Raw genomic sequence first — 15,106 nt, forward strand, 5'->3', positions numbered from 1 at the left:
CTTTTAGGTTACCTGTACAGGTGTGCCTGGCCTAGTATAACAGGCAGGCCACTAGGTGTGATCCTCACTTTGGAGTTAACTAACAAAGGACTAAGGTCACTACAGTTCAAGTACAGCACATTGCCTCGTGGAGTCATTACTAGAGCATCTAAGGACAACAATTGGCAACGAGATTACGAACTTTCACGTGAAAATGGTTCCCTTGGTACGTTGCAGGAGTTTGCCGATGGTGATGATTGGGACACCTTTGTGGAGAGGCTCGAACATTTCTTCACAGCAAACGACCTGGCAGGAGATGACCTGGCCACACTGGCTGATAAGCGCCAAGCTGTCTTGCTAATCAGTTGTGGGCCCACCGTCTATGGCCTCGTCAGGGATTTGCTGGCACCAGCGACGACAACGACCAAGACATACAAGGAGCTCATAGTCCTGATCCAGGAGCAATTCAAGCCCAAGGAGAGCATCCTCTCAGCCAGACACAGGTTCTATACCCACCGAAGGCCAGGAAGTCGTGAAGTGCGCTGCAGACCTCAAGAGGCTGGCGGCACTGTGCGAGTTCGGCACCCACCTCAACGAAGCGCTGCGGGACATTTTTGTCATTGAAACTGGCCATGAGGGCCTTCTTCACAAGCTACTATCGGCGGATACCAGTCACACTGCAGAAGGCTATCTCTGTGAGCCAGTCAGTCATGACCTCGACCTGCGGCTCTAGGCAGATGACTCACCCTCAGGACTCAAACCTGGCAGGTACTGTGCAGAGTGGCGCCGTTCAGGAGCTGGACTGTAGAGCGCGCATCCTCTCAGGGAAGAGAGAACAGGCCCCCGAGTCCCTTAACTCAGAATCCGCCGAGGGGGGCTAATTGAGTAGCATCATGCTGACGTTGCGGAGGGAATCACAGGGCTCACCAGTGCCGCTTTAAAGACTATGTATGCAAAGGCTGCAGCACAAAGGGCTACCTCCAGTGAATGTGTAAGAGAAATATGACTCACTGTGTCGATGAAGAGTCTGCAGATGGCGAGGAATCCAGCGTGGATTATGAATCGATAGGCAGAGAGGCAGCCTGATCCCACGGGGAGATACATAGCATGTTTACCTGCACCACCGCGTGTTCCCCGCTGAAGATGGAAGTCGAGATAGAGGGCGTTCCAGTCTTCATGGAAGTGGACACGGGGGCAAGCCAGTCAGTGATGAATCTAGGAGTCTTTGAGAGGCTATGGGACAGTCAAACTGAACGACCCGAGTTGGTCCCGGTTCAGACAAAGCTGCACACCTACATCGATGAAATCATCCCAGTCGTTGGTAGCGCGAATGTAAAGGTACTCCATGATGGCATGGTGTACAAATTACCTCTGTGGATTGTTGCAGGTGATGGACCAATGCTGCTCGGCAGAAGGTGGATGGAGAAGATCCATTGGAAATGGGCAGCTTTCACCCCTCCAGCGATCGAAGCCCTCTGCGCTCAGAGGTGAAGCAAGCCCTCACTTGAGGGTGGACCCGGCATCGGAGAGCAGACCAGCACAGCACCCGAGGCACAGACTGTGTGGAGATGATCCAGCCGAGACGGCCCGAATGCACCTTCCAGGCTCCAGTGGCAGGACTCCGGAGGAAGAAAATCAGATCCAAAGGCGACTCCCCAGCTTCGGAGGCAGAACCAGGGGAGAAGAGGATCACCGCAGTCGACATAGTGGATGGAGGAAAGATGGCACCCAAACCACGAGGTGAGGCGCTGAAGACAAAGATGGCCGTGGCCAGACCACGAGGTGCAGCGCTGATGGAGCAACACGTGGCATTAAACCGGGAAACGGATTGGGGTAAAGAAAGCAAGGCTCTCTTAAAGGAGGCCTGCAACCTACCACAATTAAAGGGACAGTTCCACACACTTAAACAATGTAGTAGTAATTGTAATTCAGAGAAAAATAGTGTAATTGATCAGGTAAAATGTGAAACTGATAATCTGAATTGTACAAACGCAACCAATGAGGAAAAGTGACGCGATTATGTAAAATGTGTAATTGATGATCTGAACTGTGCACATACAACCAGTGAGAAAAAGTCATGCAATCGCAATTGGACCCACAGTGTGTCCAGCATTAGTAATGAAAACTTGTGCGTTGTAGGGTTTCAGCTGCATTCAGCCAATGCAGTGGGGAGATACCCTTCGGGAGCACACAGGTTCAGCGAGCTACCCAATGCTGTCCCGGGTACCAGAATCATGCACCATGGAGTGTGGCCACAAGCAGCCGACACACATGAGCTGTAGAGCAAGTGACCTCAGCAGGGCAACGGCACCGGTATTGATACCATGTCTCTGATCGACTCCACCTCTCAGGCACCCGATGGCACCAACTGCCACGAGCCTGAAGGCGCAGTCCCAAGACCCCATCGCCACCAAGGCTGTACCCGTAGATGTAGGGTCACCCGCCACAGGCCCCCAAAGGAAACAGGCACAAGCCTAGATCCCAAACCAAGCGATGCCCAGGCCAGCAAGCAGCAAGGCCTGCTAGACGACAGCTCCTCAGGGAGCAGCAGCGACCCAGGGCGCAAAGAAAGGACAGGGAGGTCACAGACATCTGCGAACCGGCCCGACGCTAGAAACCATGGCAACAGCCCGAGAGCAGGCAACTCAAGCCAACCGGGTTCCCACTGCCAGCACCGGACACTGAGCTGCCACCAGACTGTAGGGACACAACCCAGCAGCTCCTGAACTAGCTTGTCCTCACGCACCGGTCACTGCATCGAATGTACTTGTAGCACCACAGAACCACAAATATAATGCAAAACCCATTTTCCTGAATTTGTATGGACATGAATGCTAACAGCCCCCGCCATAATCATTGGGGGGGGGGGGGCGGTGCGGGGGAGAATGGAGTGGTCAGGGACACACACACACAAACAGCAACCACCAGCACGCTACTGCACCAACCACTCACCCAAGATTGAAATGACCTGCCAAGGGTCAACCACACAGCGCCCACATAGAGCTGAGCCCAGAGCACAGTCAATGTAGAGGCGGTTTGCACTAAAGACTCCGGGGGTAGTGATGTCATGTATCCTACATGACTACTGTTGGTACCATCACAAGATGGCCACCAGAGGGCACAGTAGTGGGTGACTTGTAGGTTACCTGTACAGGTGTGCCTAGCCTAGTATAAAAGGCAGGCCACCAGGTGTGATCCTCACTCTGGAGTTAACTAATAAAGGACTAAGGTCACCACAGTGCCTCGTGGAGTCATTACTAGAGCAACTAAGGACACAATACAACGTGGCAGCTGCTGTCCTTTTAGATGAAACATTAAACCAAAGTCCCATCGCTTTAGGTGGATGCTACAAAATCCCATGCCACTATTTCTGGAAGAGGAGGGAGTTCTCCTATAGGGTTTCCTGGCCAAAATTTCTCTCTCTACCAAAACTCCAAAAACAGATGAACTGATCAGCTCCTTATGCTGATGTGGAAACTTCTGTGTGCAAAATGGCTGCCATGTTTGCCTAAATAATAGCAATCAGTGCAGTTCAAAATCATCTGTTGTATGTGAAGTGCTTCGACATTTCTGAGAGACATAATAAGATATATAAATATGTCCTTCATTCTTTAACAAAAAGATACAAAGAAAATGTGGTTGATTAAGTTACTTTCAAGAAAAGAGGATTTTCAAGAAAGGGGACAAAATATTTAAACTTTAAAAACAAAAGATCCTGATAGAGCCACACTGATCTATTTTAATGGACCCTCTCACATCAGTCCTGTCATTACACTGCCATTTATTTCCCTGATGCCACAGTTGCTATATTTCCCCCTATGGTTGCCATTCCACCCCAAGACAATTGCTTCTGTTCTGCCCAATGTTTCTGCGACTTGCTTACATCACTGTTAACATCTATAAATCTATTAACTGCAATCCTTGAAATGTATTCATTCCTAATTAGGTTGTTTAAGCTCCAATTTCTGAGTACTAGTCTCTCTAACTTATGTTGAATGGTGTTGTTTTCTAAGGGATGTGTGCAATAAAGGTCCAGCAGTCATCATGGGCGACTTTAATCTACACATTGATTGGGCTAACCAAGCTGGTAGCAATGCAGTGGAGGAGGATTTCCTGGAGTGTATTAGGGATGGTTTTCGAGACTAATATGTCGAGGAACCAACTAGAGAGCTGGCCATCCTAGACTGGGTGATGTGTAATGAGAAGGGATTTATTAGCAATCTAGTTGTGCGAGGCCCCTTGGAGAAGAGTGACCATAATATGGTAGAATTCTTTATTAAGGTGGAGAGTGACACAGTTAATTCAGAAACTAGGGTCCTGAACTTAAGGAAAGGTAACTTCGACAGTATGAGGCGTGAATTGACTAGAATAGACTGACAAAGGATACTTAAAGGGTTGACGGTGGATAAGCAATGGCAAACATTTAAAGATTACATGGATGAACTTCAGCAATTGTACATCCCTGTCTGAAGTAAAAATAAAACTGGGAAGGTGGCTCAACTGTGGCTAACAAGGGAAATTAAGGATAGTGTTAAAACCAAGGAAGAGGCATATAACTTGGCTGGAAAAAGTAACAAACCTGAGTACTGGGAGAAATTTAGAATTCAACAGAGGAGGACTAAGGGTTTAATTAAGAGGGGGAAAATCGAGTACGAGAGGAAGCTAGCAGGGAACATAAAAACTGACTACAAAAGCTTCTATAAATATGTAAAGAGAAAAAGATTAGGTGAAGACAAATGTCGGTCCCTTGCAGTCAGATTCAGGTGAATTTAGAATGGGGAACAAAGAAATGGCAGATCAATTGAACAAATACTTCGGTTCTGTCTTCACGAAGGAAGATACAAATAATCTTCAGAATGTACTAGGGGACAGTGGGTCTCGTGAGAAGGAGGAACTGAAGGATATCCTTATTAGGCAGGAAATTGTGTTCGGGAAATTGATGGGACTGAAGGCCGATAAATCCCCGGGGCCTGATAGTCTGCATCCCAGAGTACTTAAGGAAGTGACCCTAGAAATAGTGAATGCATTGGTGATCATTTTCCAACAGTCTATCAACTCTGGATCAGTTCCTATGGACTGGAGGGTAGCTAATGTAACACCACTTTTTAAAAAAGGAGGGAGAAAAAAAACGGGTAATTATTAACCGGTTAGCCTGACATCAGTAGTGGGGAAAATGTTGGAATCAATCATTAAGGATGAAATAGCAGTGCATTTGGAAAGCAGTGACAGGATCGGTCCAAGTCAGCATGGATTTATGAAAGGGAAATCATGCTTGACGAATCTTTTGGAATTTTTTGAGGATGTAACTAGCAGAGTGGACAAGGGAGAACCAGTGGATGTGGTGTATTTGGACTTTCAAAAGGCTTTTGACAAGGTCCCACACAAGAGATTGGTGTGCAAAATCAAAGCGCATGGTATTGGGGGTAATGTACTGACGTGGATAGAGAACTGGTTGGCAGACAGGAAGCAGAGAGTCGGGATAAACGGGTCCTTTTCAGAATGGCAGGCAGTAACTAGTGGGGTGCCGCAGGGCTCAGTGCTGGGACCCCAGCTATTTACAATATACATCAATGATTTAGATGAAGGAATTGAGTGTAATATCTCCAAGTTTGCAGATGACACTAAACTGGGTGGCGGTGTGAGCTGAGGGAGACGCTAAGAGGCTGCAGGGTGACTTGGACAGGTTAGGTGAGTGGGCAAATGCATGGCAGATGCAGTATAATGTGGATAAATGTGAGGTTATCCATTTTGGGGGCAAAAACATAAAGGCAGAATATTATCTGAATGGCGGCAGATTAGGAAAAGGGGAGGTGCAATGAGACCTGGGTGTCATGGTTCATCAGTCATTGAAGGTTGGCATGCAGGTACAACAGGCAGTGAAGGAGGCAAATGGTATGTTGGCCTTCATAGCTAGGGGATTTGAGTATAGGAGCAGAGAGGTCTTACTGCAGTTGTACAGGGCCTTAGTGAGGCCTCACGTGGAATATTGTGTTCAGTTTTGGTCTCCTAATCTGAGGAAGGACGTTCTTGCTATTGAGGGAGTGCAGCGAAGGTTCACCAGATTAATTCCAGGGATGGCTGGACTGTCATATGAGGAGAGACTGGATCAACTGGGCCTTTATTCACTGGAGTTGAGAAGGATGAGAGGGGATCTCATAGAAACGTATAAGATTCTGACAGGACTGGACAGGTTAGATGAGGGAAGAATGTTCCCAATGTTGGGGAGGTCCAGAACCAGGGGACGTAGTCTTAGGATAAGGGGTAGGCCATTTAGGACTGAGATGAGGAGAAACTTCTTCACTCAGAGAGTTGTTAACCTGTGGAATTCCTTGCCGCAGAGAGTTGTTGATGTCAGTTCATTGGATATATTCAAGAGGGAGTTAAATATGGCCCTTATGGCTAAGGGGATCAAGGAGTATGGAGAGAAAGCAGGAAAGGGGTACTGAGGGAATGATCAGCAATGATCTTATTGAATGGCGGTGCAGGCTCGAAGGGCCGAATGGCCGACTCCTGCACCTATTTTCGATGTTTCTATGTAAGTCAGACAGACAATGAGAGAAACAAATACTACAGACACGTATGGAAATTCTGTATCAAAGAATGCAAGAATATGATTTTGAAATCAGGTAATCACTAATAATGTCAGAATTGAAAAGAAAATCTTTTAAAAGATTGCTAATTTACTGAACAATTAACCACCCAAGATGACAAATACTTAATTGTTCATATAGGAGCTGGATAATCTTCTGTCAGAATGAAACTATGGGCCCAATTTTGGCCATGACTTGCATCAATTTTTTTGGAGTAAGTTGGTTTTTCTGACGCAAGTTAAAAAAAACCATTTTCCCCAATAAACTTGTTCCAGAGTAACTTAGTTACGTATGATTTTTTTTAGTTCAGTTTTTTTTTCCCAAAGTGGGGGGGGGGGGGGGGGGGGGGGGGCGTTCCCAGACACTTGCGCCTGTTTTGCCCATTTATGCCACTTTGGTCAGCTAACACTTACACCAAATCGACTTAGGTCAGTGTATGTGGCCAGCTCTGAAAAACGTTGCAGGCAGTTATGAAAACAGCGCAGGTAAGTAAGTAAGGACCTGCACTCAAGCACCAAGCAGCAAACATTCCAAATAAAAGCTAAAATAAGTAAATAAAAATAAAGAACTCAGATAAACAATTGATTATTAAATATTTGAAGTAAATCCTACCTTGGGCCAGGGAAGGCAGCGGGCCGGCCTGTACGGGAGGCCATTCGGCATGGGATAGGGGCGGCCGGCAAAGACGCATCGGGAGGCTGGCGGGGCGGAGGGAGGAAGAGTAAAGGTTGGACTCGGCGGCATCTCGGGTAGGTTTCTGGCAGCCTGGGCTGCACTCAGACACGGGCGACCATTCAGCCACGGCTAGGGGCGGTGAACATGCAGACAGCTGCCAGCAGTGTTTTCAGCGCAGGGCTGTAGCTGCGCCCCGCACCCCCCCCCCCACCCCCACCCCCACTCCACCATGGACACTGTGCCAGGACCGGGACACTTGGCAGAGGGGCCAGGATACTAAGTAAGTTTTTTGGCGTTCTTTCCAGCATACAAAGTCGGCGCATAAAGGGTCAGTGCACCAAAAAAAACGGGTTGGCCAAAACTGGGCCCTATGAGTTTGCTTTTGAACTGTTAAGGTTAATCATAAACTCTAACTGTTCAAAGATTTAATTTCTAAATGGAGTACTGAATGTGAGACAATCTCTTTAGGGTGTAAATGGTATTGCTGCTGTGTAAAATCAGCCATAATAAAGCAGGATAGAATACATATAGCAAAACCAATGATCTGGACGAAAGACTAAATGTGTCGAACAGCATTTTCTAAACTGTTTCAATGTATAGTAGAGTGGTGATTCCTGTGGGAAGAAAGCCAATTTAAAAAGAAATAATTGAAATCATATCTGTATATTCCTTTTTGAATTACAAAAACAGATTTAGCCTTTGCCCTCTTAGTTTCTTTTACCTCCTTTTGATTGTCAAGAGCCGCATCCATCTCTGCCAATTCTCGCTTTTTCTCCAATAATAGAGTGACAGAAGCTAATGTGATCTCTTCTCGCTCTGGCATTTGGCTTTGAAAGAAAAACAGAATCATCAACTCAAAGTTCATAAATACCACTCTTTTCTCAGCTTTACTTCACGGCATTACATGCAACATGGCGACATTTTCAAAATAGTAAATGGAAGGTTCGATTTAATTTATTTTAAGAGACCATCAATCTTTGGATATGATTTTTACAGGACTGTCTGCAATATAAATGTGGAAAGTGCTACCATAATTTCCACAAACCATAGAGGCAGCTAGCAATTTATACAAATCCAACCAAGCTCATAGCAATAAATCTGGAATAAAAAGCTAGTATCAGTAATGGTGACCATGAAACTACCGGAATGTCGTAAAAACCCATCTTGTTCATTAATGTCTTTTGGGGAACGAAATCTGCAGCCCTTACCTGGTCTGGCCTATATGTGACTCCAGACACACAGCAATGTTGTTGATTCTTAACTGCCCTCTGAGATTCAAGAAAGCGGCCCACCACCACCTTCGAGGGCAATTAGGGATGGGCAATAAATGCTGGCCTTGCCAGCGATGCCCACATCCCACGAATGAATTAAAAATATATATTCACATAAATGCAATCACACATCTTGAACAATTCTGTTTATTTTTCTGGAATTAATGTATTTAATTCCACACAATTGCTCTCTCCAATGCCTAATAGAACCTTTCTCACCAGCCTCTCAAAGTCGAGTCCTTCCCTCTTCTTTTTCTATACCCTAAAATGCATTTGTTCTCTGGCGTGACAATTTATTTGACAGCCTCAGAGATCCCTAATGGATGACCCTCTCCACAATCCAATTCATACCAAGTCTTTATGACTTGACCAGTTAATGCAAAGTCCTGTACGTTAATATGCTTGGCAAGTTCTTTAGTATTTAAAAAAATGTTTTAACTAAAAGAACTTGGATTTCCATGCAGAATAATTAATACTGAGATCCTGTCACTAACAATCTGCTAAATTGGCCTCCACACAGCATATTTAAAAAAAAGGACTGCTTTTTTTTGAAAAGGGTAAGAATGAAAGGTAAACTTTTGCCACTGCTGCCAGATGCTCAGCAGCAAACCACAAAGATCAACACATTGAACAGGGACAGAAGAGACAGACTCACCATCATGTCAGTGTTGTATTAAATCCTGACACTGGGCAAAGGTCAAGGGCCTGTTGTGTTTAGGGATAGAGCCATTTCCACCTCTGCCAATTCTCACCCTTTCTGCAATAATGGAGCAGCAGAAGCTACAGTGATGTCTTCTCATAAGATATTCTCATGATCATAACCTTAGGTCTGCAGTTGATGCCTTCAAAGGTTCAGTGGCATCAGTCATTGCTGTGAGCAGCCGGAGTTTTTACTTTTAGTTGACTCATACTGCCCTATATTCATTTGTACAATATATGTACCATAGAGTAACGTGGGGATTTAATAGAATCTGGATCAGATATTCATGTCTTTTGCACGTATTTTTCTTGAATCTCTCGAAAGTTGGATAGAATTAACAACAGGTGAGGTGAAGTTTGGCTCAAATCAGGAGCTGCTAAGGTGAAATGCACACAGCAAAATGGAGTAAGTTTGAACAGTCACTTAGTTCAATTGGCACAACCTATATTCATGTAAACAGTCAGTCAATGCTACCCAATTCAGTAGGTAGCCAGCTCAAGTTAAAAAGAATCGCCCTCTGTATTCTGTCCAACCGTCAAAGGATAAAATCTCTTCTCTTCGCAGTCTTTTGCTGCTTGACTGCCTGTACAGCAACCAAGCTGGATTGCCTTTCTGTGCTCTGTTCTGAAAAGCCTCTCACTTTCTGTCAGAAAGCCTGCCCCTCTCATGGATTGGCAGAGACAAATGGTTTTCCAACACAATGGTGAGCGATGTTTTTCCAAATCCCCAGAAAACCTAAAGGAGCCCTTAACGCTTAGTCTCTGGGAGACACAATTTCCAATTAGCACATTAACCACTTTTTGTCCAGCTATGTCTTTTGTTGCTTTTAAAAACCCAGCGTTAAAAGTCAATAATTTTTTAACTCCAATCTGTAGAAAATGGCCAAGAATGACACAACAACAACCTGTATTTATATAGCGCCTTTAATGTAGTGAAACCTCCCAAGGCGCTTCACAGGAGTATGATGAAATTAAAGAAATTTGACACCGAGCCGCATAAGTAGAAATTAGTGCAGGTGACCAAAAGGTCACAGAGGTATGTTTTAAGGAGCGTCTTGAAGGAGAAAAGAGAGGCGGAGAGGTTTGGGCAGGGAGTTACAGAGCTTGGGGCCTAGGCAACAGAAGGCACGCCCAGCGATTATAATCAGGAATGCTCAAGAGGGCAGAATTAGAGGAGTGACGCATGCCAAGTATCTAACCATGTTCAAATCCAATTATTTTAAAAATATTTCAAGAGATGAGAGCTTATTTTGGTAAGTTAATCTTCTAGGAGGATGGTATGACGCTTCCTCATTTACGAGTTTTAATATCGTCTGAGCTGTTGTGATGCAAGTCTCCTCTCTTTCTCTGCCAGAGGTATGGGTCACATGTGAAATTAGTTTGGGTACTCTCAACCCAGTTCCTCGTAAATGCAGATCCCCAGCACAAAAGTGCCAATAATTTGATAAAGTTAGCAAACCCATTCAGATTGGCCAAAGATTTAATTGTTGTGGGAAATGAGAAGTTCACGTTGGTCCACCACAAAGTGCTATTGTGTGGCAGAGGTTAAAAAAAGTTGGCAGACAATATCAACACAAGGCCCATGGCATGCCTGAGCTGACAGTACTTTGAGCTGATCATTAACTGCCCAAATAGAAAAATATTCTAATTCCTGGTTCTGAAATTCTTCACCATGATCCACCAACTAAAACCAGATTTTTTTTAAAGAATGCTGATTCTTTAAACTTCAGCAGACCAACCAGAATCACAAAAGACAGTGCCTAACTTGAGTGGATCATCTTGTTACATAAATATTAGTTATACGTTGCACTAGACTCTGCCGTGTCCTTGCAAAAATATAACTCAATAAGGAGTTGAGACCTGAGAGAAAATGACTTTCATTGTTATCCATTGATGACCACACAGGATAACAAAAATGGGACACGCCCATTGATATCACAAAAGATCAAAAAGTTACCTCAAACAGGTAAAGGCACTTTCTGCTTTTGTAGAGTCACAGGCTGATGATCAAACTTTTCGATACAGGTTGAACCTCCCTTATCTGGAACCTGGCCTGTTCTGGATAAGAGATTTTTACGGTAGAGTGGTGGACACATTAAATTGGATGGTACACGTACTGAGCAAAGGGATGTTGGGCTTGGGTCTGGGAGTGCGGCAGAGAGATCATGGGTGGGGGGGGGCGGTGGATCGCGGGGTCAGGCCAGCGATTGCAGGAGTCAGCAGCAAGGAAGAACTTCAATTTGTTCATGTCGAAGTTCTGCGCACGCGCCACCCAGTGGCCGGGAATAGTTCTGGACGAGGGATGGCTCTGGATAAGGGAGCTCTGGATAAGGGAGGTTCAACCTGTATATAGATATTAATTATAGCAGCCTAACTGTGAAGACAGCGTTGCCAACACAATCCCCATGCAAGAATTTCACACATTCTGGTCAAGAAATAAATGATTTACGCAACCACAGTACTGCCACTTCAATCTTCGCCCCTTACTGTCAATATCATTAGTTATAAAATAAACATGACTAGCGCAGGTAAATGTGGTAAGCACAGCACATAATTCAGCTCATTGATCCTCACTCGGAAACATTAAACATTTCCATTGGACTGTGATTTGTTCCCCCAACAGACAAATGATGTAAACATTCAAAACATTATGATCTAATTACTGGGCTACAGTAGGAGCAGTAAATAATAAAACTGTACATAATCATCAAGGTCTCCTAAAAGAAGTTTTGTTCAAAATTACCATGTGATGCGGGGAAAAGTACAGAAGACAGCAAGGTACATCAAAAAGGCCCCCCAAAACCAGACCTAAAGTGATATCATGTGCAAAATAGTCAACTGATATCCATTAGAACATAAGAAATAGGAGCAGGAGTAGGCCATTTGGCCCCTCGAGCCTGCTCTGCCATTTAATAAGATCATGGCTGATCTGATCTGATCATGGACTCAGCTCCACTTCCCTGCCCGCTCCCCATTATCCTTTATTCCCTTATCGCTCAAAAATCTGTCTATCTCCGCCCTAAATATATTCAATGACCCAGCCTCCACAGCTCTCTGGGCAGAGAATTTCACAGATTTACAACCCTCGGAGAGAAGACATTCCTCCTCATCTCAGTTTTAAATGGGTGGTCCCTTATTCTGAAACTATGCCCCCTTGTTTTAATTTCCCCTATGAGTGGAAATATCCTCTCTGCATTCACCTTGTCAAGCCCCCTCATTATCTTATATGTTTTGATAAGATCACCTCTCATTCTTCTGAACTCCAATGGGTACAGGCCCAACCTACCCAACCTATCTTTATAAGTCAACTCCAGAATCAACTTAGTGAACCTTCTCTGAACAGCCTCAAATGCAAGTATATCCTTCCTTAAATACAGAGACCAAAACTGTACGCAGTACTCCAGGTGTGGCCTCACCAATACCCTGTACAGTTGTAGCAGGACGTCTCTGCTTTTACACTCTATACCCCTTGCAATAAAGGCCAACATTCCATTTGCCTTCCTGATTATTTGCTGTACCTGCATACTAACCTTTTGTGTTTCATGCACAAGGACCCCCAGGTCCCTCTGTACTCCAGCACTTTGCAATTTTTCTCCATTTAAATTATAATTTACTTTTCTATTTTTTTCAGCCAAAGTGGATAACCTCACATTTTCCCACATTATACTCCATCTGCCAAATTTTTGCCCACTCACTTAGCCTGTCTATATCCCTTCGCAGATGTTTTGTGTCCTCCTCACAATTTGCTTTCCCACCCATCTTTGTAGCATCAGCAAACATGGCTACATTACACTCGGTCCCTTCATCCAAGTCATTAATATAGATTGTAAATAGTTGAGGCCCCAGCATCAATCCCTGCTAGTTACTGTTTGCCAACCGGAAAATGACCCATTCATCCCGACTCTCTGTTTTCTGTTAGCCAATCCTCTATCCATGCTGATGTATTACTCCCACCCTTGTGAACTTTTATCTTGTGCAGTAACCTTGTTCTTCTTTGTAACAAGCCCATTTATTTTAAGCTTTATAGAATCATAGAATGATGCAGCACAGGAGGCCATTCTGCCCATCATGCCTGTACTGGCTCTTTGACAGTGCTATCCAATTAGCCCCACTTCCCTGCCTTTTCCCAAGGCTAAACAAATTTTACACCTACAAATATTTATCCAATTCTCTTTTAAAAGATATTATTTTATCTGCTTCCACCACCCTTTTAGGCAGTGTATTCCAGATCATAACTTGCCACGTAAAAAAAATTCTCCTCATCGTCCCTCTAGTTCTTTTGCAAATTAACTTAAATCTGTGTCCTCTGGTTCCCGACCCTTCTGCTTATTTACTCTATCAAACCCTTCATGATTTGAACACCTCTATTAATTCTCCCTTTAACCTTTTCTGCTCTAAGGAGAACAACCACAGTTTCTTCATTCTCTCCACATAACTGAAGTCCTTTACTTTCTTGTTCTTGAATATTTATCTCCAGGTACCAACCAGTTCACAATAGTTAATGCAAAGAACGCGTCCATTCTAACGGCATTGTATTCGCACTAAGATAGCTGTGCCATTAATTACATGTCTGTTGCAATCCACATAAACATGCTAAAGTGAAAAAAAAGTTCTGCTTGCAAATTCAAAGTGACGCAGTATTCTATCCCACCTGTTAATGGAAAGCCCTTTTGTTAATCATATAAACATTCCTTAACACCATTACTCCAAAGCAGCAGAATGTTACAAAGTATTATGTAAGACAAAAAAGCAACTAGTTCACGTTTGACTTACACCAGGAGCCTTTCTTTGAACAAGTCTTTAAAATAGTCTGCTAAAGTATCTGCCATTTTTCTTCAACGTTTTATGGGCTTTGCTAAAATGTGAAACAAATGCGATATTCTGCAGAGGCGGAAATCTAAACACTGACTCAGATGCCGGGATTGTTGTCAGTTTCGCTCCGGATCAGGTAACCATAGGGATGGGGCAACATGACACGCTTCCGAAACACCCTCTTCGTGGACAAAGGTATCGCCAAATGCAACTATGCGGTCAACAAGCAAAGTGATGATTGCAGTTCAAGACTCGCTCTCGTGTGTAACCATATTATGTGAAGCCAAATAATCCTCATCCAATGAAATCAGCAGCAGGACTGCCAACCAGTTAACTTTGTCCTCAGGCAGACATGGCCAAATTCACCATTTCAGGAAAAATGGATAGCACGTCACCGACACGAAAGAACTTGATTGTTTCTATTTGGACTGGGACGTCAAGCGTGCTCCTCCTCCGTGTATTTGACCCAATTCAGAATGTAAAGCATCTCTGAGGGGTGCAAATCTGACCAACCTCAGAAAATAAGACGCAAGGAAAAAAAGCAAAATACTGCGGATGCTGGAAATCTGAATTAAAACCAGATAATGCTGAAAACACTCAGCAGGTCAAGCAGCATCTGTGGAGAGAGAGCGAGATAGAGAGTTACTGGAAGAGGCAACATTTTACAGTCGATCCGAAACATAGACCTAGAAATCCCGGTCGAGGTCTTCCCGTGGGCAAACTACTGAAAAAGACAAAAAAAAGATGTGTACTTGCGTGTTCCTACTGCGCCCACTCGAAATCCCGGTCCTGAGACCTTCAATCACTGCGCGTGCCTGGCAGGACGTCCATAAGATGGCTCTGAGCACCAATCAACGTACAGTATTTTCTCATTCATAATAATGGGAATTCCGTAAGTTGGAGTTCCCATTATTATGATTGAGAACCCCCCTCCCCTCGTCCTACTCCCAACACCAAAACGCTAGTAAAAAAAAATAGAAAATATACACTACATATTTAAGATTAATTTAAATTAAAGTTATTAATGTCTTATAAAATAATATCCGATTTAAAAAAGACATTTTTTAAATTATGGTTTTA

At 44.1% G+C, this 15,106-nt stretch overlaps 1 protein-coding gene across 1 annotated transcript in view; it reads right to left on the reverse strand.

The window, feature by feature from the left end:
• The window catches only part of cfap73 (cilia and flagella associated protein 73), a 56,675-nt gene extending 41,864 nt beyond the window's left edge, over positions 1 to 14,811 (reverse strand). The window contains exons 1-3 of the mRNA XM_070886328.1: positions 14,779 to 14,811; positions 13,988 to 14,642; positions 7,966 to 8,071 (exon numbers count right to left, since the gene is read on the reverse strand). Of these exons, the coding sequence (XP_070742429.1) occupies positions 7,966 to 8,071; positions 13,988 to 14,043 (162 nt within the window). The 5' untranslated portion in view covers positions 14,044 to 14,642; positions 14,779 to 14,811. The remainder of the gene's footprint in view (positions 1 to 7,965; positions 8,072 to 13,987; positions 14,643 to 14,778) is intronic.
• Between the last annotated feature and the right edge of the window lie 295 nt (positions 14,812 to 15,106).

The sequence above is a fragment of the Pristiophorus japonicus genome, chromosome 8 (genome assembly GCF_044704955.1).
Source record: "Pristiophorus japonicus isolate sPriJap1 chromosome 8, sPriJap1.hap1, whole genome shotgun sequence".
NCBI lineage: Eukaryota > Metazoa > Chordata > Chondrichthyes > Pristiophoridae > Pristiophorus > Pristiophorus japonicus.